The sequence below is a fragment of the Aotus nancymaae genome, unplaced genomic scaffold (assembly GCF_030222135.1).
Source record: "Aotus nancymaae isolate 86718 unplaced genomic scaffold, 86718_ANA_hifiasm-v0.15.2.pri h1tg000062l, whole genome shotgun sequence".
Taxonomy (NCBI): domain Eukaryota; kingdom Metazoa; phylum Chordata; class Mammalia; order Primates; family Aotidae; genus Aotus; species Aotus nancymaae.
Window position 1 is genome coordinate 5,064,137 of NW_026988476.1, and position 26,270 is coordinate 5,090,406.

General features: G+C 42.2%; 1 protein-coding gene and 1 long non-coding RNA gene across 9 annotated transcripts in view; one reads left to right on the top strand and one right to left on the bottom strand.

Annotated features, from left to right (window-relative positions):
* The window catches only part of LOC105728481 (uncharacterized), an 81,734-nt gene that overhangs the window by 41,628 nt on the left and 13,836 nt on the right, over positions 1-26,270 (top strand). The window lies entirely within an intron of this gene.
* BAZ1A (bromodomain adjacent to zinc finger domain 1A) overlaps positions 13,767-26,270 on the bottom strand; it is a 112,877-nt gene continuing 100,373 nt past the window's right edge. For 2 of the 3 annotated variants that reach the window (XM_012468772.2, XM_012468795.2), the window contains 6 exons: positions 24,680-24,927; positions 24,366-24,592; positions 21,463-21,929; positions 18,456-18,598; positions 16,071-16,158; positions 13,767-14,771 (listed from right to left, as the gene is read on the bottom strand). In XM_012468772.2, the coding sequence (XP_012324195.2) occupies positions 14,575-14,771; positions 16,071-16,158; positions 18,456-18,598; positions 21,463-21,929; positions 24,366-24,592; positions 24,680-24,927 (1,370 nt within the window). In that variant the 3' untranslated portion in view covers positions 13,767-14,574. Of the gene's footprint in view, positions 14,772-16,070; positions 16,159-18,455; positions 18,599-21,462; positions 21,930-24,365; positions 24,593-24,679; positions 24,928-26,270 lie in introns of those variants that run through there. The other variant, XM_064365785.1, reaches the window with a different exon arrangement.

The window sequence follows — 26,270 nt, forward strand, 5'->3', positions numbered from 1 at the left end:
TCATCGTCAGGAGCACAGCGCGAGCAAGTGTGAGCACTAACAGGAGAGGCTAGGTTGGAACCAGGAAGGGGAGGAGCTGGAGGGGGTTGAGGTTCTGCATATGGCAGAGGATTAGTGGGTCAGGCGGGTGGAAAGGATAGTTCTTGAGGCAGGTCGGGGTCGGGAAAGGAGGAGGATGGTGGAGGGGTCGAGGGCGGTGAGGGAGTTTCTTTGGCCAGGAGCACCTGAGTGGTGGTACAAGAGGAACAGAGGGTGGGACGGGAGCGAAGATACCAGAAGGCCTGAACATAGGGGACCTCTGACCATTTACCATTTTTTTTACAGAAATTGTCTAAATCGGTTAGAATGCCAAGATTGAAAGTTCCCTCTGGTGGCCACTTGGACTAGTTGTCCAGAGGATACTGGGGCCAGGCCACGGTGAAGAGGAAAAGCAACCTTCTCTTTTTTATGGAGAGGCCCAGCTTGGGTAAATTTTGGACTAGACATCCCAATGGCGACTTGGGGTCTAGGCGGGACTCCTGATTACCCATAGTCCGCTCTCTGTCGCGGAGTAGTCAGGAGTGAGGAACGGCGTCCTGGACCTCAACACCTGAGTACCGCAGGTTACGGGGAAGGACAGGAGTATAGGGATATCTCCACAATATTCCTGTTTTCCGGGGCAGGCGAACAGGGACACCGGGACGTCTCCGCGAGACCCACAGCTTGAGACAGGAAGGAGTCCCTGACGCGGCCGCGATTATGGACAGGGTACCCCAAAGTTCGGAGCAAACAGAAGATGGGGTTATGGGCAGTAAGAGTCTTACTGAGTGATGGCTGCAGACGATTGGAGGGGCGGCGGCTCCCTGGTTCGGCTCAAGGTGGAGGAGTCAGTTTTCCCCAGGAGGGGTCTTGAACTCCTCCAGGCTTTTGGCACCACTTGTAAGGGTTATTGTCAAGTTTAAAAAGAGGAAACTGAGGCCAGTATAAGAAAATTAAATTCCAGTTTATTCAGCTCCTGGGCGAGGTTCTATGGTCTGGGGAAAGGGGCTAGAGAGGTTGCGCTGACTTCTTGGGGCGTGGGGTTTTTAGGGCTATGAGTGACGAGCAACAGCTGGGTGCTCTGATTGGCTTCAGGGGAGCAGGATTGGGACGGGGTGGGCTGCTATTGGTTGTCAGGTTGTTGGGCAGGTTTTTCTAATGCAAGAGCTGGCCAGGGTTGCATTAGCCAGAGCGTGCACGGGACTAGGTGCCGAGTGCAGAGCCCGGTGCCGGGTGCAGAGCCAGGTGTGTCCGACCTCCTGGCGAGGTAACCAGCCTTACATGGAGTTACCACAGCATAGCCTGAACATCTTTCCCCTTGTGGATTGACAAAGCTGCTGCCATCCACATACAACTCCCAGTCTACTACTGTCCATGGCTGATCCCGAAGATCAGGCCTGCTGGAATAGACTGTGTCCAGGACTTCAACACAGTTGTGTTCAATGGGACCCTCTGACATTGGGAGCAAAGTGGCAGGGTTTAAGGTGTTGCAGACTTCAATGGTGATACAGGGATTTTCACATAGCAGGCCCTGGTATTTGGTCAGCCTAACATTTGATAACCAGTGGTGCCCTCTGGTATTCATTAGAGTCACTACTGCGTGAGGTGCCTTGATATTTAGGTTCTGTCCCAGAGTTAGCTTATCTGCTTCTTGTGCTAGCAGAGCAGTTGCTGCCAGGGCCCTTAAGCATGGGGGCCATCCTTTGGAAACTCCATCCAGCTGCTTGGAGAGGTAAGCTACAGGCCTAGGCCAAGGTCCTACTGTTTGGACTAGGACCCCAACTGCCACTTTTTCTCTTTCTGCCACATATAATGTGAAGGGCTTTGTTAAATCAGGCAGCCCCAAAGCTGGAGCTGACATTAGTTTTGTTTTCAGTTTCTGATAGGCCTGAAGCTGCTGGGATCCCCATTCAAAGTGCTGCTTGTCTCCCCATTTTGTCACATCCTAGAGGGGTTTGGCTAGTACTGTGAAGTTTGGAAATCCACAATTTACAAAACCCACCACTCCCAGGAGCTCTCTCGCCTGCCTTTTAGTCTCAGGTTCTGTCACTTTGCAAGCGACTTACTTCCTCTCTGCTTCTAGGCTGCGTTCCCCCTTCCAGATGGTGAGCCTCAGATATTGCATTTGCTTTTTGGCAAATCTGGGCTTTCCTTTTAGACACTTTATACCCACAGTCCTCCAGGTGCCGAAGTAAGGCATTTGTTTGCGCACCCGACTGCCGTGGGGTGTCCCAATAGAAGGTTATCAGCATACGGGCGCAGCATGCAAGCAAGAAGCTTCTGCGGGGGCGGTCATGGGCTGATGCCTCCCCAAGGATGATGAGAGAGTTTTTGAGCCCCTGGGAAGCTGGGTCCAGGTGTACTGAGTGGTTATACCTACTTCTGGGTTTCTCCCATTGAAATGCAAATAGTTTATTTTGACCCTGCGAGGCCAGTCCAATGCTAAGGAGGTATTCTTTAAGTCCAATTAAGTGAAGCAACTATCCTCTGCTGGCCATAATCCCAACTTCGGGTATGAGTTGGGTGCAAAGCCATGCAAACCCTGCACGGGCCTGGGTGATACTATCAGTCTTCTGCTTCTGGTTAGGAAGGCTCTACCCTCCTTCCCAAGGGACAATGAGAGCCTGGATGACCCCTGCCTGAGGCATTTTTAGCTGCAGGGAGTCTCTTTTGTTGAATGGGATAGTGGCCCTCGATTTGCACAACAGGTTTTGCCGGAGAAGCGGGGGCAGGGGCAGTCCATTAAGTACAACAAAGTCTGTTATCTTAACACCTTAATAGCTCTAACAATATTGGTTCTGTTTTTTCCATGGAGGGTTACAGGGCTGTCATCCGGACTGTGGACTCTTTGGGGGCATATGAGTCCGGCCCCCCTCTATTTTAGTCCAGTGGCCCTTCCATTAGATTGAACAGAGCCCCTTCACTTTTTATCTGGATCCTCGTGCTTAGGATCGCCCTGTTCTCCCATTAACTGTGGGCATTTTTTTTTCCCAATGTCCTATTTCTTGACAAAATGCACACTGTTCACGTTGCAGGCGCAGGCAGGAAGACTGTGGGGCTTTCCAGGAACCCCCCTTTTTCCACGCTCTTGGGGGCATTCCTCTCATAGCAGCAGCTATCAAATCAGCCTTCCGTTGAGACTGACCTTCCCTTTCCCTATGATTTTCCCTCTGGCTTACCGCCTCTTGGTTTACAAATGCCTGGTTAGCTACTTCCAATGACTGAAGTATTCATGCATGCAAATCCTGCCCGTTTCTGCCACTGAATTTGCCTGGACTTGGGAGTCCGCATTTCTCAGCAGCGATGGGGATGGTGGTTTCTAGCAGTCTGTCCCTTGGCTACTAAAACAGTCACTGCCTGCTCTCTTAGCCACTTCGGAGGGTTTAACACTAACTGCAACCACGAGTCTATGTATGGAAATTGATCAAGGTGTTCTAGCTTGCCGTATATGACCTCATGCCTTACTTTGGAGACAAGGGGCCTGTCTAGGGTCCCCTCTGGGGGGCCAACCTACCTTAAATGCTGGCCAATCTTCCCTACATAAAACCCTTAATTTCTCTGGTGTCATAGTTACTTTATAATTTCCACTAAATCCCTTCTTGAAAATTTTCAGCATGGTTTCTAAAGGGGTGGGCTTGCTATGGGAGTGACCTGTATTAACACTTCAAAGAAACCATTCCCACGGTTAGGAGAGTGTCAGTTCACTCACAGCAGTTCCCACCTAGCAAGAAGCAGCACAGAGCACTCTCCGATTTACATTCACTTCAATCCTTTTACAACGCCCAGGGGCTTCTTCACTCAGCCTTATGTGGCTGTCTCTAATTCTTACAAACTGCTCGCTGCATGAGGCCCTTCCTAATGGGCCCAATACCTTTTACGACTGATGAGTCCAGCTGGACACATCTACACACACAGACACACATCTGATTGCTCTCCTTCCAATTCAAAACCATAAGCAAAAGCTTCCAAGGTTACAGAGAGAGCTACCTTCCAAAGTGCCGATCTGGCACCCGTGGGTGATCAGGCCACACTTGCACCCAAAATGGGGTGGGCTACTTTCCCGGGTTCAATCTTACCAAATTCAATGGTCCGGACTTCCCCAAATGCTCATTCCTCCTCGGTGTTCAGCCACTGGGTGGATCTGCACTGCAGGGCCTCCCTGCTCCACTCTGGCGAGGCTTTTCCACCGGGCAAATACCTGCCCAGGAGCGCTCTCAGGATGTGTCACCCCAGCGAGCGGGAGTCCCCCTGCAGGGATGCTCCACACGGCTAGCCAAACCACCTAAGAGACTTTTTCCCGCCATCTGCTATCCGAGACTCGCTTCCTGGTCAATGCACCAAAATGTAGCAGGAGCAGCCGCTGGAAATGGATCTCTCAGACACCGAACACAGGAGGAAGGAGTTTATTTGGCCATGAGCAGGGTGGCATAGTTGCCTAACAGCCAAGCTCCTCTCTTTTCAGTTCCATCAGCTTTTGCTTCATATGTTTTGCGTTCCTAAATGCATACACACTTAAAATTAACATTCTTGGCTGGACACCATCATCGCTCACGCCTGTAATTCTAGAACTGTGGGAGGCTGAGGCGAGTGGATCGCTTGAGCTCAGGATTTCGAGACCAGCCTGGGTAACATGGTGAAACCCCATCTCTGTCAAAACTACAAAAATTAGCATGTGCATGTGGTCTCAGCTACTCAGGAGGCTGAGATGAGAGAGTCACCCAAATCTGGGGAGGTTGAGGCTGCAGTGAGCTGAGATTATGCCACTGCATTACAGCCTGGCGACAGAGTGAGACCCTGTATTAAAAAAAAAAAATTCCCTCACACTCTATTTATTCAGCTCTACATCCCCACAACTCATAGTCCTTGAGCAATCTGTTTTTTTTTTTTTTTTTTTTGAGACAGGGTCTCTGTCTAGTGACCAGGTTGGAGTGCTTATTTCAGCTTATTGCAATCTCTACTTCCTGGGTTCAAGTGATCCTTCTACCTCAGCCTCCCGAGTAGCTGAGACCATAGGCGCTAGCCACCACTCCTGGCCAATTTTTGTATTTTTTTAGAGACAGTGTTTCACCATATTGTCCAGGCTGATCTCGAACTCCTGAGCTCAAATGATCCTCCCACTCCAGCCTCCCAAAGTGCTGGGATTAGAGGTGTGAGCCACTCCATCCAGCCTAGATAACTTCATTTTTTTTTTTTTTTTTTTGAGACAGAGTCCTGCTCTGTTGCCCAGACTGGAGTGCAATGGCGCAATCTTGGCTCACTGCAACCTCTGACCCCTGGTTTAAGCAATTCTCTTGCCTCAGTCTCTGAGTAGCTGGGATTATAGGTGACTGCCACAACGCCTAGCTAATTTTTTTGTATTCTTAGTAGACGGAGTTTCTCCATGTTGGCCAGGCTGGTCTTGAACTCCTGACCTCAGGTGATCTGCCCGCCTCAGCATCCCAAAGTGCTGGGATTATAGATGTGAGCCACAGTGCCCAGCATTTTTTTTTTTTTTTGAGCACTCTTGTTGCCCAGGCTGGAGTGCAGTAGTGTGATCTTGGCTCACTACAACCTCTGCCTCCAGGTTCAAGCAATTCTCCTGCCTCAGCCGCTGAAGTAGCTGGGATTACAGGTGCATGCCATCCTGCCTGGCTAGCTTTTACATTTTTAGTAGAGACAGCGTTTCACCATGTTGGCTAGGCTGGTCTCAAATTCCTGAGCTCGAGTGATCAGCCTGCCTTGGTCTCCCAAAGTGCTGGGATTACAGGCATGAGCCACTGTGGCCGGTCAACAGTTTTGTTCTTCAAGAAAACTTGAATAGTTTGTACCTAAAAAGTATTGTGCCTCTTCTTTCTCCCACCATTTTCTGCTGTATTCTAATTGATTTCCCCTCATAGGTAAAATACCATTCATTTCCCACTGGCTATTTTCAGGATTTTTTGTCTTTAGTTTTCAGAAAATTAATTCTGATGTGTCTTGGCATGGATTTCTTTGAGTTTATCCTTTTCAGAGTTTGCTCAGCTTCTTGAATCTGTGTGTTGCCTCTTGGGGAATTTTGAGTCATTTCTTTGAGGGCTTTTTTAGCCCCACCTTTTTTCTCCTCTCCTTTGCAATTCTGATGACATGAATGTTAGTTTTTTTGTTATAGTTCCCTAAGGTCCTGTTCAATTTTGTTCTGTTTTCTCTCTGTTGCTCAGACTGGGTAATACTTATTGTTCTAGTTTACAGAGTGTTTCCTCTCTCCCCTCTGTTCTGCTGTTGAGTTCATCCATTGAGATTTTTATTTTGGTCATTGTGCCCTAAATTTTCCATTTAGTTCTTCTTTATATCTTCTGCATTCTGAGACTTTGTATTTCTTTGCTGAGTGTGGTAGGCAGAATGGCCCTCCAAAGATGTCCATGTCATAATCCCTGGAAGTGTGGCAAAAGAAACTTTAAAAACGTGCTGAGGATTTAAATGGGGAGATAGATTATCATGGATTGCCTGGTGGGTGCAGTCTAATTACATGGGTCCTTAAAATCAGAGAAACTTTCCTGTTTGTGATTAGAGGAAGAGGTGACAAAAAGGCACAGAGATGTAATGTTGCTGGCTTTGAAGACGGAGGAAGAGAGCCACATGCCAAGGAACATAGGTAGAAGCTGGAAGGAGCGAGGAAATGGATTCTCCCCTAGGGTATCTAGAAAGTAACACAGCCTTGTGGACCACTTTAGCCCAGTTGTGACCCATGTCAGACTTCTAATCTGCAGCTAACAAATCTGCATTGAGCTGGTGAATTTGTGTGATTTGTTATGGCAGCAATAGAAAACTAGTATGCTGAAGCGACTTTGTTATTTGTTTCGGGGATGTTCATAATTGCTCATTGAAGCATTTTTATATGGCTTCTTTAAAATCTTTGTCAAATTATTCTAACATGTCACTTTGGTGTTGGCATCTTTTTTCTCATTCAGTTTGAGATCTTGGTTATTGGTATGAATGACTTTTTATTGAAATGCAGAAATTTTCATATTGTTTTGAGAGTTTTTTTGTCACAAAAAGATAAAAATAAAGTCTCATAACAATATGAAAATGTCTGCATTTCAATCTGTCATTCAGGCTGTGGAGTACAGTGGCTTGATCTTGGCTCAGTGCAATCCCTACCTCCCATGCTCCAGTGATTCTTCAACCTCAGCCTCCTGAGTAGCTGGGACCACAGCTGTGTGCTACCATGCCCAGCTAATTTTTGTATTTTTTGTAGAGACAGGATTTTGCCATATTGTCCAGGCTGGTCTTGAACTCCTGGGTTCAAGTGATCTGCCCACTTTGGCCTCCCAAAATGCTGGGATTACAGGTGTGAGCCACCATGCCCAGCCTATGATGAGACTTTATATCTTATTTAAACCTAGTGTTAGCTGGCTTTCTCTGACACCATTCTGGCAAAGAAATCTAGGTTGCTTCCTTGTAACTGCCAGATACAGATAGAAGTCCAAGTTCTTCTGTCAGTCTCTGTTGACACCAGAAAGGGGGTGCTCTTTGGTATTGGTGGGCAGTTGTGAGAATCAGCCCTCGAGACAGTCTGTACTGACACTGGGAGGAATTGGGGGTATCTCATGTCTGGCAGCAGGGATAAAAGGCCAGGTTCCTTACTTGGTCTTTCCTGACACTCCTCCAATGGGTGCACTGTACCACCTCATTTTATCCTTCTGAGGGTGGAAGTATAGACTCCCTACTTGTTCTTTGGTGGTGTGGATGTGGGTAGGGCCAGTTTTTTTTGTGGGGTTTGGCTGGGACAGTGGTTATTGTCTAGGTTTTCTGTCTTATTAGGCTGCCCCTGTCCTCGTTCTTTGGCTAGAGAAGTTTTTGTTGTAGCTTTACACTTTGTCTGTGCCACTTGGCACTTCTAAGTTGCTTGCTTCTTCAGCTTCAAGTCTGGATATACGAGTCAAAAAGAAAACCTAGGGAACTTACCACTGTCTTTATTCTGGTCCTGAGGTCCCTTAGACAATCTGCCTTATTGCCACTTTTCAGTCTTATTTTTGTTTTAAATAGAGCATCCAGGGTTTTTAGTTATACTGAATGGGAGGAATAGGAGAAAGGATGCCTACTTGTCTTCCCAGAAGTGGAAGTCTGCTGTCTAAAGACCACTTTTTTTTTTTTTTTTTGAGACAGAGTCTTGCTTGCTTTGTCACCCAGGCTGGAGTGCAGTGATATGATCTGGGCTTACTGCAACCTCTGCCTCCTGGGTTCCATTGATTCTCCTGCCTCCACCTACCAAGTAGCTGGAATTACACAGGCATGCACCACCACACCTGGCTAATTTTATATTTTTAGTAGAGATGGAGTTTTGCCATGTTGGCCAGGCTGGTCCTGAACTCCTGACCTCGGGTGATCTGCCTGCCTTGGCCTCCTAGTGCTGGGATTACAGGTGTGAGCCACCATGCCCAGACCTGGGACCCTTTTTTTTTCCCTTTTTTAAACTGCTCTTTGTAGAGCAGGGCTATCCCATAGGCGGTGAGCCCAGAGTAGCCAGAACCACTTTTTTTTTTTTTTTGGAGAAAAAGTCTCTCACTCTGTCGCCAGGCTGGAGTGCAGTAGCGCAATCTCGGCTCACTGCAACTTCCACCTCCTTGGTTCAAGTGATTCTCCTACCTCAACCTCCCAAGTAGTTGGTACTATAGGCACATGCCATCATGCCCGGCTAGTTTTTTGTATTTTAGCAGAGACTGGGTTTCACCATGTTGGCCAGGATGGTCTCAATCTCCTGACCTCATGATTCACCCGCCTTGGCCTCCCACAGTGCTGGGATTACAGGCATGAGCCACTGTGCCCGGCCAGGACCACTTTTTATTTATTTATTTATTTATTTAAAAGACGGGGTTTCACCATGTTGGTCAGGCTAATCTTGAACTCCTGACTTCAGGTGATCTGCCTGCCTTGGCCTCCAAAGTGCTTCGATTACAGGTGTGAGCCACCATGCCTGGCTAGGACCACTTTTTAAAGCAGACTTTTCTTCTTAGGTTTTTGGACTACATATTGGCAGATTTTTTTTTTCCAGACCACATTTTCAATAAAGGTATACTCCTACATGAGTCCCGGATTTCTATGGGTTTTCAGTTCAGCCCTGATTTGAGTGATCCCAAGGGCCTATCTCCTGTCTCCACATAAGTTTTAAAACCTAAGTCTCTGGAGTGTTGAGACTATCTAACTCTCCTTTGCAGGCTGGCAACTGCCACACCACAACAAGGAGAGCTGTGGCTTCAGCTCATGTGACTTCCAGAATGGTTTTCCAGTCTCTCAAGTGTACTTAGCGATGCATTTAGTCAGATCAAATGCTTGTAGTATTTTACTTAGCATTTCTAGGTATTTAAAAAATATAAATCAGGCTGGGCATGGTGACTCTTGCCTGTACTCCCAGCACTTTGGAAGACTGAGTTACAAGGACAGCTTGAGGGGAGGAGTTCAAGACCAGCCTGGGCAACATAGCAAGACCCCATCTCTACAAAAAATCTTAAAATTAGCTGGGCGTGGTGGCATGCACTTTAGTCATAGACACTGGGGAGATTGAGGCAGGAAGATTGTTTGAGCCCAGGAGTTTTGAGGCTGTAGTGAGCTATAATTGAGCCACTGCACTCTAGCCTGGGCAGTAGAGCTAGACCATGTCTCATAAATAAATCAATACATTTACCACTTTAATTATATATTTTTTGAGATAGGGTCTTGCTCTGTTGCCCAGGCTGGGGTACAGTGGCACTATCACGGCCCACTGCAGCTTCAACCTCCCAGGCTCAAGCAATTCTTCCACCTCTGCCTCCTGAGTAGCTGGGATCACAGGTGTGTGCCAAACCTAATTTTTTGCAAAGGTAGGGTTTCACCATATTGCCCAGGCTGACCTCAAACTCTATTGGCCCAAGCGATTTCCCTGCCTCAGCCTCCCAAAATGCTTGGATTACAGGTGTGATTTAATCATCTTATAGTGTACAATTCAGTGGCATTAAGTGTACATTGTTGTGCAGCTGTCACCACTATCCATTTCCAGAACTGTCCATCATCTCAAATAAACTCTCTTCTGGATGTTTTTTAAACAAGTTTTTAGGTTATTTGCTTCCTCCTGGTGAAGTGGAGGTAGAAAGGCATTTCAGGCAGAATGCACAGCAAGCGAGAAGGCATAGTCTTACAAGACTCCCAATATTTGAGAAACAACAGAGTCCAGTGAGCAGAAACCTAGTACATAGCTGATATGGTGCAAGGTGATAGATGAGGCCTACAGAACAGTGTCAGATCATGCAGGCCAAGATAAATCCCACTGTAGATAATGGGGAAAAATGAATTTTACAAATAAGAAGTTGAGGCTGGATGCGGTGGCTCACACCTGTAATCCCAGCACTTTGGGAGGCCAAGGCAGGTGGATCACTTGAGCTCAGGAGTTCAAGACCAGCCTGGCCAACATGGTGAAACCCCGTCTCTACTAAAAATACAAAAAATTAGCTGGACATGGTGGTGCACACCTCTAGTCCCAGCTACTCGGAAGGGTGAGGCAGAAGAATCACTTGAATTGGGAGGTGGAGGTTGCAGTGAGCCGAGATCTCGCCACTGCACTCCAGCCTGGATGACAGTGAGACTCCATCTCATAAAAAAAGTTGAGTTGCTTGGTTTTGTCATTTAGGAAGGTGACAGGGAAATCTTGTAGTACTTAGTCTTGTTGCCAGAGTTAGTTATTTTGTCTAATTTTTTAATTGTTTACAGCAGGATATCAAATTCTATCCCAATTCCTCCTTCATGGGGAAGTTCATAGGATCAGGTAAAAGAACAAATACCAGTCACAAAAAAGCTAAGCCAAGGAAGTATTTACAATCAAATCCCTACTGCTACTCTTCAGATCATTAGATCAGAAACAGCTGTTATATACATGAAATGTATTACTAACATGAGTTAATTATAGTAGCCAAAATATCCCAAGGAACTTATAATTTTGTACAATCTAAATGTCATATGACTTCACAGTGAAAAAAAGATGTCATTTGATAACTGGTTAAATAAATGCAAGACTAAGTTATCTGAGAGAAGGGTTCCAAATGAGGTGAGATCTAGATACACTGGAGTACTGGACAGTTCACAAACAAATATATTACCAAATGAAATGTCTCACATAGGATTTGTATACCATGATTCCATTTTGTTGAAGAAAGGAACCTGGAAAATTATACACTAAGTTTATTTCTATTTTATATATTTGTTGTTTTCTATTTTTATGGACAATCACCATTTGTTAATTTTATAACTAGAAATAAAATTTTCATTTTATTGAGGGAAAAGGAATATAGCTCTAATAATGGCCACAACAAAGGCTTAAGTCACAATATTAAATTTTAGAGATTTGTTCATCTATACTCAGTATTTTCTCAAAATTTTTTGATAGAAAGTTGCTAGCTCCTAAGACAAAATGTTCACAGCAAAAAGTAAGAAATAAAGATTAGGCTGGGTACAGTGGCTCACACCTGTCATCTTAGAGCTGTGGGAGGCTGAGGTAAGAGGATTGCCTGAGCCTAGGAGTTTCAGGTTACAAAGTTACAGTGAGCTATGATAGTGTCACAGACTGTATGCCAGTCTGGGTGACAGAGCAAGACCCTATCTCTAAATAAATAAATAATTGCTTGGTCATTTGCATACCAGTAAACAACATGTATACTGATGTTTCTGTATTTTTTCCCCCAATCTAGAAGTTTGCTTTAATGCTTTTAAAACCATAAGCTTATTTATTTTTTTTTTGAGGCAGAGTCTTGCTCTGTCACCAGGCTGTAGTGCAGAGGTGCGATCTCAGCTCACTGCAACCTCTGCCTCCTGGGTTCAAGCAATTCTCCTCCCTCAGCCTCCCGAGTAGCTGGGATTACAGGGGCCTGCCACCACAGTAGGGGGCACACAGCAACATATTCAAGCTTATGTTCATGGCATTTGAGGTCGGGGCATGGAAAAATACTGAGGCACCATTTATGTTATTTGTGCATGGGAATGGAACGCCTTGACCCTGAAAACAGGACAGGGAGTGGAGTGTGTGGTGTGATAAGGAATGCCGAAAACAGCCTCCTGAGAATGCAGTTTGAGTGGTACAAGGTCACAGGTGCCTCAGCAACTCACCTCAAATGACCATCTAGTGGATGTTTGCAGTTAATACAAGCCCTTTCAATAAATACTTGCTGGACGGATGCTGGGGTGGACTGTATCCCCTAGCCCCGCTCAGCTGGAACTGTCGGAGTACTTAGTTCTTGGCATTCACTGCAAGCTATAAGCTCTGCAACCACAACTGCCTAATTTTTGTATTTTTAGTAGGACAGAGTTTCACCATGTTGGTCAGGCTGGTCTCGAACTCCTGACCTCAGGTGATCCGCCCACCTCAGCCTCCCAAAGTGCTGGGATTACAGGCATGAGCCACCATGCCCAGCCTAAAATTTTTAATTACTGCAGATGTTTATGGGAATAAATGATGAATTTGGCATATAAGACAATTTGGCTGTGCAGATTGCAAGGTAACGTCTTGGCTGGGTGTGGTGGCTCATGCCTGTAATCCCAGCATTCTGGGAGGCTGAGGTGGGTGGATCAACTGAGGTCGGGAGTTCGAGACCAGCCTGACCAACATGGTGAAACCCTGTCCTACTAAAAATACAAAAATTAGCCAGGTGTGGTGGCACATGCCTGTAATCCCAGCTACTCGGGAGGGTGAGGCAAGAGAATTGCTTGAAGCCGGGAGGTGGAGGTTGCAGTGAGCCAAGATCGTGCCACTGCACTCCAGAAAATAAAAAAAGGGTAATGTCTTAAATTTTAACTCAGTCAACTCAGTCTGAGAAAGGGTAAATAAATTGCAAGTTTTATGACTGACTTGCAGATTAAATAATTCCATAATTAGTTGGTCAGAAATGGTTCCTTAGTGTTTACAGTGTAGAAGAAAATCTAATATAAAAGTTGCTTCTTATTAACATTAAACAATGAAGAATATTGACCGGGCACAGTGGCTCACACTTGTAATCCCAGCACCTTGGGAGTTCGAGGCAGGTGGATCACTTTGAGCTCAGGAGTTCAAGACTAGTCTTGGACAATGCAGCAAGACCCTGTCTCTATTTCAAAAAATTTACAATTTTATTTTTTAAAAAAGTGAAGAATAATCAGATAACTTAAAATGTCATTGTATTTTCAGAAGTCTCGATATTTAAATGCTACTAAGTAAAATTATGGCATATGAAATTATACAAATTTGCCAAAAGTTACAGTTGTAGACGTATTCATGTAAAGAATCTAGAAAATTGATAATCTCAAATTATATGAGAAAGAAAGAAATTAAAGAAAGAGGGGTAAACTTCCAAGTAAATTAAATAATAATGCAATATTCTCAGGATTTTAAGAAGATAGAGGGAAGGTTCTCTCCCACCTACCAGAGAGTCCCAGAGAATAGGGAAGATACCTGCCTTTTGCATCCTGAAAAGTATGTTACAAAACTAAAGCCCCTGTGTCTTCCATACCTAAGAAGTAACTCCTTTTATATCTGCATGCAAACTTTAATTTCTAGAGTGTTTCTCAACGAGATAAGTGTACTCCAAACTTTCTCTCCTTTTTAATGAGAATCCATGCACATAATGTTACTGTTTTTGATTAAACAGATCTTACTCTTCAAGGGTTTGGGCAGAAAAATAAGCAAATTACTGCTATTGACACTCAGGTACAATGAAACATTGGTTCCTATGGTCTGTTTGGATCACATGGAAAAGTCCAAATCTTATTGATTGTAAAAACTACAGAATTCCAGATTACTTGAAAAAATGTTATTTTATTTGTACAGTTAAAAAGCTGTATATAGAAACTTATAATACAGTTCTGTAAAACTGAAAGAACTGTCAGGGGAAAGGGAGGGTGTTATTTTTTTGATTGATTAAGGAAGTTAGAGAAATAATAAAAAACACAGTAAAAAGTTTAAAACATTAAAGAACATTTTTCAGGTATAAATTTTATAAATACAAAAAAAATTCACAAATTACTTTCAATACTAAATAAATATCTAGTTAATAAACTCAGACTTAATACCTCCAGCCAGCACTGGTACAGCACTTCAAGGATATAAGATTGGATTCATTCATGTGTAGTGTGAAAGAATGTATTCATTAAACAATGAAGACATAAACACATTTTTCTAAACTGTGCTACAGTAGAAGAATCATCCATGTAGATAACTCTCCCTTAATACCACAACTTTTAAAAAAAAATCATCAATAACAAAATAAATCATAGGTGAAAAAATATTTTCCAAGATCTCTGGACACATGAATGATCTCAAAAATGTACAAAAACCTCTGTAAACCAGTACTGTATCCAATATATTTATCAAACTTATTAGATACTGAACAAAACTGTAGCAAAGGACATCTTTCCTACATTCTCCTGAGTGCTTAATATTAAAATTGAGAATATAGTGCAGGCCACACTTTCATGTGGTCAATCAGTTGTTATTGCTTTATACATATATGTCTGCTTTAGAGAATTATTTAATGTTCCATTTTCATGAACAATTTGTTAATGTTCCAATTTCATGAACAATGTACATCCTTTCAAAGGACAAAGTTAGATTCGTGACTTTTTCGTAGCCGGTGGTGTGCTAACTTGGTCCACATTACTGGGTGTGACATGGAGTCCAAGCTTTTGAGCCTGAATATGAAAAAACGCTTGAAGCCTAGTTCCAGCTTTTGCTTCACTTGTGTTACGAGGGTTGTATTCAAAGCAGTTCGAAAACATTAACTCAATATCATCAATAAACTCAGCTAGAAAGGGAAAAAGAGCAAACAAGATTAGAATGAAAGTACATAAATTATAATAAAATTCTTGTATCCTATCTGGAAATCTCATTAAGAAAAATGGATCCAGGGAATAGTAGCAGTTGAGGTTCCAAAAAAGAAAAAGAAAAATGGAAGCCCACATTTTCTTTAGAAAGAGAAGACTCTGCCTAGGCATGGTGGCTCACATCTGTAATCCCAGCACTTGGGAGGCTGACTCAAGAGGATCACTTGAGCTCAGGAGTTTGGGACCATCCTGGGCAACACAGTGAAACCCCGTGTCTACAAAAAATACAAAAATTAACCAGGCACAGTGGTTCATGCCTGTAATCCCAGGTCTTTGGGAGGCCAAGGTGGGAGGATCATTTGAGGTCAGGAGTTCAAGACCAGCCTTGGCAACATGGCAAAACTGTGTCTCCACAAAAAATATAAAAAATTAGCCAGGCATGCTGGGTGCAGTACCTCACGCCTATAATCCCAGCACTTTGGGAGGCTGAGGCAGGCAGATCACCTGAGGTCAGGAGTTTGACACCAGCCTGGCCAACATGGTGAAACCCCATCTCTACTAAAAATACAAAAATAGCCCGGTGTGGTGGCAGGCGTCTGTAATCCCAGCTACTGGGGAGGCTGAGGCAGAAGAATCACTTGAACCTGGGAGGCGGAGGTTGCAATGAGCTGAGACCATGCCACTGCACTTCAGCCTGGCGACAGAGTAGACGTCTCACAAAAAAAAAAAAAAAAATGGCACGGTGGCCTCCACCTGTGGTCCTAGCTACTTGGGAGGCTGAGGTGGGCATACAGCTTGAGCCTGTGAGGTCAAGCCTGCAGTGAACCGAAATTTCGCCTCTGCGCTTCCAGTCTGGGCAACAGAATGAGACCCTGTCTCAAAAAGAAAAAAAAAAAAAAATGATAAAAAGAAAAAAGATTCTGAAAAAAGGTAGCAGAACTGAGGCTTAAAACTGTTTAATTGTAAATACTTTAAAATTGTTTTATTCAAACTATGCAATTCTGTGATCATATACATTATGTAATTATAAAGAACTTCTTTGAGTAAGATCAGATGTATAAAATATCTTTAACTTCCTTGATCCTAATCCATCGTTCATCTCCACACACACTAATAAGTACTTGTGGAACCTCATGGGATGCCATCTACACAACTGCATTAAGACATGCTTTCAAAAAGAGAAAAACAGCCTCTACCTCTTTAAACAAAAATAAATATCAAAGGTGATATAACAGAATGTCTTAGAAAAATAAGTATCAAAGAAAAACATAATTACTTACATGCTAATTTATATTCACATTTATTCACTTTTTCACGAATTATATTTAAGGCAATGGGCTTTTTGATGATGTCATAGTAGTCTGGGACCTGTAAAATAATTCAAGTATCTCTCCACACAGAAAACTTAATTGGAAAGAACTGTTCAAATAACTAAAAGTTTTGGATTTAAAAAGCAATTCAATATTAACCTCTGAATACTAGTGGTCTGCTAAAATCATGCAGTATGTTTTCAGTAAATATCATATTATAGAAGCCTAAGTGATACCATTAAAAATGTTTATTATGAAAAGAAAAAAAAGTATGGTCTTGCTTATGGCTCTCTCCTCTCTCTACATGTCTATATATATACACACACCCCATTGTCACTTGTGACCAAAAGAAAAAAAATTCCTTCAATCAGCATTACCGCATTTGTAATAAGGAATAAAATGTATATAACAAAGTGTAACTTAGGACAAAAATTACCCAGGCAAAATGAATCAAACTGAGATTTAATTTTTTTCGATACTATTCAATATTAATTAATCCTTCTCATTCTTGCTCTAGAAATCTCAAAGTAGAATTCTGATGATGTCACTTTGTCATTCAGAAACCTCTCCCTCACACTGGGGAGTGAGACCCATTATAATACAGTTGTGTCTGAGACTTTCTAACTTAACCTCATTCAAACCATCCACCATTCACCATAGTCTAATTTCTGGGTGTCTACTTTGTATTATATTCCTTTTTCCCTGAAACAGCCTTACTCCATTTCTCACTGTTGAAATTCTATCTTTCTTCAATGACCAGTTCCAAACAGTTCTCCTTAAAAAAATTCTAATTATTATTTTTGTCTCTCTGAAATGCTCAAATCAATCTCTGTCTTCTCTACTTCTGTGACACCATGCTAACTTCAAGTGATCCTCCTTCCTCAGAGTCCCGAGTAGCTGAGACTAAAGACATGCAACCACCACACTTGGCTCATTTTTTTTGTTTTTGTATTTTTTGTAGAGTCAAGGTTTTACCATGTTGCTTAGGCTTGTCTCAAACTCCTGGGCTCAAGCAGTCCATCTGCCTCAGCCTCCCAAAACTGTTGGGATTACAGGTATGATACACTGCAACCAGCCAGAATACCTCTTTTTTTTTTTTTTGAGATGGAGTCTTGCCCAGGCTGGAGTGCAATGGCATGATCTTGGCTCATTGCAACCTCCACCTCCTTTCAAGCGATTTTCCTGCCTCACCCTCCCGAGTAGCTGGGATTACAGGCATGCACCACCATGCCCAGCTTATTTTTACATTTTTAGTAGAGACGGGGCTTTGCCATGTTGGCAAGGCTGGTCTTGAACTCCTGACCTTAGGTGATCCTTGGCCTCCCAAAGTGTTGGGATTACAGGTGTGAGCTACTGCACCTGGCCCAGAATACCTTTTATATCAGTGTTTCTCAAAATGTGGTCTCCGGATGAGGACCATCAGCATCATCTGGGGACTTGTCAGAAATCCACGAGTTAGATATCATCCCAGACCTAATGAATCAAAAACTCTGGGGCTCAGGAATCTGTTTTAGCAAGCCCTCCAAATGATTCTGATGCATGCTGTAGTTTGAGAACCACTGCTTTACATAAGAAAAATATGATTAATGGTACTCAATTAATTATATTTATATTCATTACATACAACAATGAGGTCACTGTAACACACCCTCATCATTTATAAAGAATCAGTCTTGGCCGGGCACGATGGCTCACGCCTGTAATCCCAGCACTTCAGGAGGCTGAGATGTGTGGATCACCTGAGGGCAGGAGTTCGAGACCAGCCTGGCCAACATGGCGAAACCCCATCTACACTAAAAATTCAAAAATTAGCCAGGTGTGGTGGCAGGTGCCTCTAATCCCAGCTACTCAGGAGGCTGAGGCAAGAGAATCGCTTGAACCCGGGAGGAGGAGATTGCAGTGAGCCGAGATTGTGCCACTGCACTCCAGCCTGGGCAACAAGAGCGAGACTCCACCTCAGGAAAAAAAAAAAAAATTAGTCACAAAATTAGAAGGGTCTGAGGAAACTATGCTATCCAACTCTATTGTTTTCAATATAGGAACTGACCTTCAAGACCAGCCTGGCAATGAAGTGAGACCCCATCTCTAAAAAACAAAAAAATTAGCTGGGCATAGTGGTATGTGCTTGTAGTCCCAAATAAAGTGCCTAAGTTGGAGGATCACTTGGGCCCAGGAAGTTGAGGCTGCAGCTAGCCAAAGTCATGCCACTGCACTCTAGCCTGGGTGACAGAAACCCTGTCTCTAAAAAAAATAAGAAGTAGACAGTGAGTAACAGGTATTTTGACTACTTAAAGTTGTCATGTGGACTAAATCAGATAATGTACATGAATACGTTTTATTAAGTCTGGTAATTACCTGGATTTTAGAAACGAGTTTCAAAAAAGGCCAGCTGTCATCATGTCGTACCAATTCTACAACAAGTTGTTCAAAAGCAGACAACTCATGAACTCCTCCCTGTCGGCCAGAACTCCTTCGACTCAGTGTCATAGGCGATGATTCTGAATAAATAATTTAAACATTTTAGGTGATAACAAAGCAAAATATTTGTTCACTACAAGCCAAACTGGATATATAAATACCAAATTCAAACAAAAAATAGATACTCCATATACTGAGATGTTAAATATTTTCTGAGAGAGATGAAAGTCTGGGCAAAATATTATTTCCTTTTGATCTTAAAATTGTCCAATTGAGGCCGGGCGCGGTGGCTGACGCCTGTAATCCCAGCACTTTGGGAGGCTGAGGTGGGCGGATCATGAGGTCAAGAGATCAAGACCATCTTGGCCAACATGGTGAAACCCTGTGTCTACTAAAAATACAAAAATTAGCTGGGCATGGTGGCATGTGCCTGTGGTCCCACTACTTGGGAGGCTGAAGCAGAAGAATCACTTGAACCCAGGAGGCGGAGGTTGCAGTGAGCCAAGTTTGGGCCACTGCACTCCAGCCTGGCAACAGAGCAAGACTCCGTCTCAAAAAAAAAAAAAAAATGTCCAATTGAATTAAACATTCATTGGGAACAGATCTTCAGAGGGTGATGCAAAAGAAAAATCTAGAACACAAAAGTTTGTGGATTATTTTTACTCAAATTTATTAAAAATATTTTTCAGCTACAGTTAACTGAAACTAAGCAATTCTCCAGTATTTTCTAAAACATATTCTTTAGAAAGTAATTTCTTCAGATGTAGACACTAGGGTTATATATAAATTACCTTGCATAATGGAAAAGCAATTCCCACTAGTAAATGATTATTCTTACAGATCTTAATTTTATTTATTTATTTTAATTTTAAGACAGAGTCTTGCTTTGTCACCCAGGTTGGAGTGCAGTGGTGTGACCTCAGTTCACTGCAACCTCTGCCTACTGGGTTTAAGAGATTCTCCTGCCTCAGCCTCCCGAGTAGCTGGGATTACAGGTGCCTGCTACCACACTCAGCTAATTGTTGTATTTTTAGTAGAGACAGGGTTTCACCATGTTGGTCAGGCTGGTCTAGAACTCCTGACCTCAAATGATCCACCTCCCTTGGCCTCCCAAAGTGCTGGAATTACAGGCTTGAGCCACTACATTTGGCCACGGATCTTAATTTTAATATCTAGAAAATGTTCTTAAGCAAATGCTTTCTCACAGACCTAAGAAATGTATAGTATAATGAAATCTAAAGTGTATGCAATGGTAGAAAGGGTAGTATAGTCCATATATGTATCCAGATGTCTAAATTCTCTCCTGGCAGCGTAGGTCCACACATTTCCCCTTTTATTTGTCCTTAGTACAGGCTTAGCAATTTCACAAATCAGTGACAACAAGAAATTTTTCTTCCATAGTTTTTTGAATAAAAATATTTCAGTTATATTATTTCTCCAAAATAGCTTGGAGAATTGGGGAAAAGCAAAACAGATAAGGGGATGGGAAAAGCTAAATTAGATCTTTACTGGTGCAAAATTATGTGACACTTCCCCTAAAAAACGTGACAATCTCATGACTGCATAAACAGATTACATGTCATTCTTTCACCAGTTAAGTCCTTAATTCTGCTGTGTACATCAATAATGCAATATAACATATCTAAAATTCTTCGAAGAACAGTGGCTTTTTTTGAGAAATAGTGGCATTTTTTATGTTTAAGTTCATTAAAAAAAAAACAACAAAAATAGGGCTGGGTGTGGTGGCTCACACCTGTAATCCCGACATTTGGGACACTGAGGTGGGATACCTTTGAGCTCAGGAGTGCAAGACCAGCCTCGGCAACATGGCGAGACCCCGTCTCTACAAAAAATACAAAAGTTAGCCAGGCTTGATGGCGCATCCCTGTAGTCCCAGCTACTTGGGAGGCTGGGACTGAAGGATAGCTTGAGCCCAGGAAGCAGAGGTTGTAGTGAGCACAATTGCGCCACTGCACACCAGCCTGAGTGAATGGTATAATATAATAGTAACAATAAACTTAAAAAATCAAAATTTTTTACTAACATTTAAAACAAGGGACAGGATTGAAGAGATTATGAATCTATGAATAAAGAGATTTGTCTATGAATAATGATTACTATAAACAAAAATGAGAATTAAAAAGACAGCTGAGGCCAGCTGAGGCCAGGTGTACTGGCTTACACCTATAATCCCAGCACTTTGGGAGGCTGAGGTGGGCAGATCACCTGAGGTCAGGAGTTCAAGACCAGCCAGGCCAACGTGGCGAAACGCCGTCTCTACCAAAAATACAAAAATTAGCCAGGTGTGATGGTGCATCTCTGTAATCCTGCTACTCACGAGGCTGAGGCAGGAGAATCACTTGAACTCAGGTGGCAGAGGTTGCAGTGAGCTGAGATCACACCACTGCACTCCAGCCTGGTCAACAGAGTGAGACTCTGTCTCAAAATAAATAAATAAAATAAAAAACATAAAGACAGCTGGTCATCAGTTCCTAAAAATATTACTGCTTCCAACTCTCCCTTTCCCCCAAATTCAGTATTAGAGATGAGAACCTGACTAAATAACCTGATGCAGCTTGTCTAGGTGATGATGAGTAAGTGCACTTTGAGGGAGGAAAAGGTAGGAGAGAGTGAAATATGTTATAATGTAGTATGCTGACACTGTTCAAATACTGGCCAAATTATCTCCATTAAAAACAGAGCACCATTTTCAAGTTAATTACCCTGCTTCACTAGTAGAAAGGCTAGTAATATAATTTACCTTTATTCACTAAATAGCTGCCCCTTCAATGACTATGATGTTTCAGGTCAGACTATTCCCTAATAACTTTGTGTATATTAGTGACAGACTTTGAAAAATGATCCAAAGCATCTTAACATTCAGTATGTCCAAATTATTCAATTTTCCTAGGGAAGAAAGAGTTTAAATTAGATTTCTTCATACCTGGAGATTGTCTTTTTCTGCATCTTCTTTTGGATTCACTCTCTTGGAGAGAAAGTTTTGAAGCAACACTTAAAGATCTTGATTGTTCACTTGACTTTGTGGCAATGACTCTGAAGTTAGGGAAGTTGGGGCTATTTTCTGGTGTATTATTAGCACTTCTCCTGCCTCTGCGTTTTCTACGAGGACTAAGTAATTCCACAAATACACCTGCTTGCAGTGGGCCAGGACTGTGGCGAGTAGAACGACTGGCCATTCTTACAGATTTCGTTTCTGTAGGAGGAGCAGAGTTTATCTTTCTTAGGCTTCTACCAATTTTAGAAGAAACAGTTGTTTTGGGTGTACTCTGCTGACTCCTTGAAGGGTATCTTCCAGGTTCTTGCTGTTGGCCACGACTTGAGAAAGAAGAACTAAGTCTCCCTCTTGTTTTAACTGGCAATCTAACTTGTGGTCTTCCTCGTTTGGGTAGGCTATAAATATTGTTAGAAAACACAATTATTGTACAGAGCAATGATGAACATATGACTAACTCTATTCTCCTTGTTGTATTTAGCCAATGAGTTTATGTACATTTTCTATTTAACTGAGACTTACTCCTAGACTCAATTCCTTAAACTTAGAGTTAACAAGTTTTCAAGGAAATCTTAAATGTGCTTTCATGTATTTCTTTGAAATGCAAAGAGAATATCTGCAAAGAGAAAATTTCATATTTTCTTTCTTTGTTTGGGTGGGGGGCAGAGTATCACTGTCACCCAGGCTGGAGTGCAGCAGCACGATCACGGCTCACTGAAGCCTGACCTCCCTGTGATCAGGTGATCTTCCCATCTCAGACTCCTGAGTAGCTGGGTGTGTACCACCACGCCTGGCTAATTTTTTGTAGTTTTTTGTAGAGACGGGGTTTTGCCATGTTGCCCGAGGTGGTCTCAAACTCCTGGACTCAAGTGGTCTGCCCACCTTGGCCTCCCAAAATGCTGGGATTACAGGCACAAGCCACAGTGCCCAATCAATATTTTCTTTGTAACTTCAGGACATCATCATGAAAATCAAGTCCTAAATTCTGATAAATTGTAATAACATGCTCAGGAGAACCAACAAATAGACTTAGTCAATCATGTTGGAAAACTTAAGGGTAATGAACTAATCTTAAAATGAAATTCTTTTGTTTCCTTTTGCTACAGGAGACTGCCACTTTTCATTATCATTGATACTGAGGTAACCTACAGTTTTAGCCAATGGCTGCCAATGAAGTGGGCCTTGAACCCATGGTTCCTAAATACCACACCAAGAACCTCTCTATTGTCTTCTGATTCTGACTATAAATACAAAACTATATTTAATCTTTTAACTGTTTTTAATTCAAAGGGTGCAACACCTCCATTAAGCCTCATTATCCATTTCCCCACATACCTGGACTTCGAGTTTATCCTGTGTACTTGCAAGAATTTTTCACATTCTTTATCATCTTTATGCTGAACATAATATTGCCCTCACAAGCTACAGGGAAGACGGCTCTTCTAGCTGTTATTTCTTAAAACCTTGTTTAAAACAGATGTGGTGGTTCTATATTAACTTCTCTGACTGTGGTCCTTTTGCACTCTGACAGTTCTAGGTTACCCTTACTTCATACTCATTTCCCTGCTTCTATAAGAATGGGGTTCAAATGTTTTAAAAAAAAAAAAAAGGGTGGGGAGGGGAATGATAAGAACAAGGAACACAATTACTTCCCTGGTGTGATGGCTATGGTCAGGCCTGCTGACAGAACACCCCTAGTAGATCTGTGTAGCTTATAGCTACCAGTTAGACACGAGCACACCTCATTTTATAATGTTTTACGCATCACTGCATGCTATAATTACAAAGTTTTCTTCTTTTTTTTTTTTAAACAAATTGAAGGTTTGTGGCAACTCTGCATCAAGCAAGTTTATTGGCACAATTTTTCCAACAGTATGAGCTCACTTTCTGTCTCTATGTCAGATGATTGTTAGCATTTTTTAGCAACAAAAAGTATAAAAATGTATTTTTAGACATAATGCTACTGCACACTTAGGAGACTATAATGTAAACATAATTTTTATATGCCCTGGGAGACCAAAAAAATTTGGGACTTGCTTTATTGCTGTCATCTAGGAATTGAACTGGCAGTATCTGTGAGGTATGCCTGTATATCTACCTTATGGATATAAATGTCCCTTTATTTCAGCCTCAACCAGAGGTTCAAGTAAGGGGAGATTGCCCCAGTGCTGCCACAGAAGGAAATATCCAGGCTCCATACTCATTCATTAGGCCTGAATGACACAGCATGCCAAGTTGCAGAATACTTAGTTATATGGTAGTATAGAAGCTGTTTCCAGGTGCTAATGTGGCAGCAATATAAACATATAGTGTGCTTCCTGCCATAAATCACTCTCTCTGAGATTCCCCAAATTATCAATACTACCTTGGGAATAGTTTTGAATGTTTATAATATATAAAAAGCAAAGGTAACTTCAGGCCATTACATATTAGTTTTGGTTTTGTTTTTGAGATGGAGTCTCGTTCTTGTCACCCAGGCTGAAGTGCAATGGCGTGATCTGTTATCTTGGCTCACTGCAACCTCTGCCTCCTGGGTTCAAGCAATTCTCCTACATCAGCTTCTCTGCTAGCTAGGAGAGAAGCTGGCTATTTTTTGTATTTTTAGTAGAGACAGGGTTTCACTATGTTGGCCAGGATGGTCTCAAGCTCCTGACCTCAGGTGATCCACCCGCCTCGGCCTCCCAAAGTGCTGGGATTACAGGCGTGAGCCTCTGTGCCTGGCCCATATATTAGTTTTAAACCAAGTTACACACCCTAACTATTCCATTTGTATTTGAATAGTGGAGAAATTGCCTAAGACTTACTGACTCATTTTATTGCATATTAGGACTTACCTGACTTCTTCCTCTTCTTGAGAGTCATCTTCATCTTGTTCTATCTCATACTCTTCCTCCTCACTTTGACCCTCTTCTTCATCACCATCAACTTCATCATCCTCACCTCCCATACTGTCTTCCACATCTTCATCACTTTCCAAGGATGGTCTCTGTCTAGAGGAGAGTCTTCTAGAACGTTGCTTTGGTCGACATTCTGGACAAAACCAGTCTCCTTCAGGCACAGTCTGAATAAATCAAATAAATGATCCTTAATCATCTATTGCTCAAAATCTTAATGTCTCAATTCTAATCTGACGAGAGGAAAAAAATACCTTGAGCTTTGGTCGAACACAGTAGGTATGATGACCCCTATCACAGCCATCACAAAGAACCATGTTTTCAGCATCGCCTTTCTTTCGACATATCTTGCAACGAGCATTCAGTATAGATTTGGACCACATCACACTACGATCCAAGGTGGATAGGTGAAGAAAAACTTGGGATAGACTAGCAGAAGAAAGGAGAGACTCTCTCCAACGGTCCAGAACTGTTTTATAAGAACGCCCACTGTCACTGGCATCTTAAATGAAAAGGGAGAGTGATTACAATTTTTAGGCAAACCTAGTAATCTTACTAGAAATAGTTTGTTGCTAGTTTAAATACAGGTTAGATTTTACATTTCTTCTCTTGTGATACTTAACAAAAAGACCATGCTGATATTAAAAACAAAAATCTCATGGAAAATGTTTGCTGAGCCACATCTTGTTTATGACATAAGGAATTACTTAAATCCATAAATCAAATGCTAAGGGATTTTAATAGTTAAAGACAAAAATAATTCAATGTGTTCCCAATCTAGTCTGTGTATCAAATCTTAATCTAATTTTAAAAACTGGCTACATACGATTCCAAGTTTAAGTTACTATTCATTTGAATGAAGTTATGTTATTTCCTTATTTCATATAAAGGATGGATTGTTCTCCAACTTAAATATCTTCTATCTCTAAGAAAATAGTTTTTAAATTGTGGTAAATAAAAACAATGTTAATACTACCAAAAACAATTTTTTCAGCACTAACACTTACATAGAAACATTTGAAACCTTCTGTCACTCAACATCACCATTCCTTTATCTTCTGAGCTAAAAAATTTAGTCATCTGATTAAATGCTATCAATCAATGGTCATTTTACACTGGTGTGTGATTTCCACTTCAATCTTTAATATTGTTCCACTTAATCTTCCTAAAACATTATACTTAATTCTGCAAGGTACATAAGACTCCATACATAATCTGGTTCTATAATAACATTATTTCTTACTATTATCTTCAAATATAACCTCTTGGGCAGTAGCATAATGGTTAAGAAAATGCAGGCTTTGGAGTCAGTCTGCTCTGAGCTAAGTACTGGCTCCCCTATATGCACTTGGGCAAGTTAACCCGTCTGTCTCTCAGGTTCCTCCACCTCTGAGGGTTGTTGGAAACATTAAATAATATGCATAAGGCATATAAAATGTCTGTCAGAGTAAATGCTAATATTACTATCGTTATTTGTGCACTGTATACCTCCTCCTATATGTGGCACTTTGTAAGATATGAAACTATTCTGTGGTCCCTATCTTAAAGGAATGTTTAGTACAGCTGGAAAAGTAAAGAAACACACAATGAATTTGTTTGTATTGAAACCATAAAGCAAGAGACCTCTCAAGTATCAATGGACCTTGAGCTCCTGTTTATCAGTTGGGCAGGATGAGAAAGACAGGACATGAAACCTGGGGCCCACAAAGGTAGCTAGTCCCTCTCTAAAAAGCTAGGACCCCAGAAGGCTACCCCCCTTCAAGTGTCAGGGTGGAAATAGGTGCTACATAAAAAATGGGGAGCAAGAAAATTGATTCATCTGGACTTTGGCATTGGGTAGAAAGG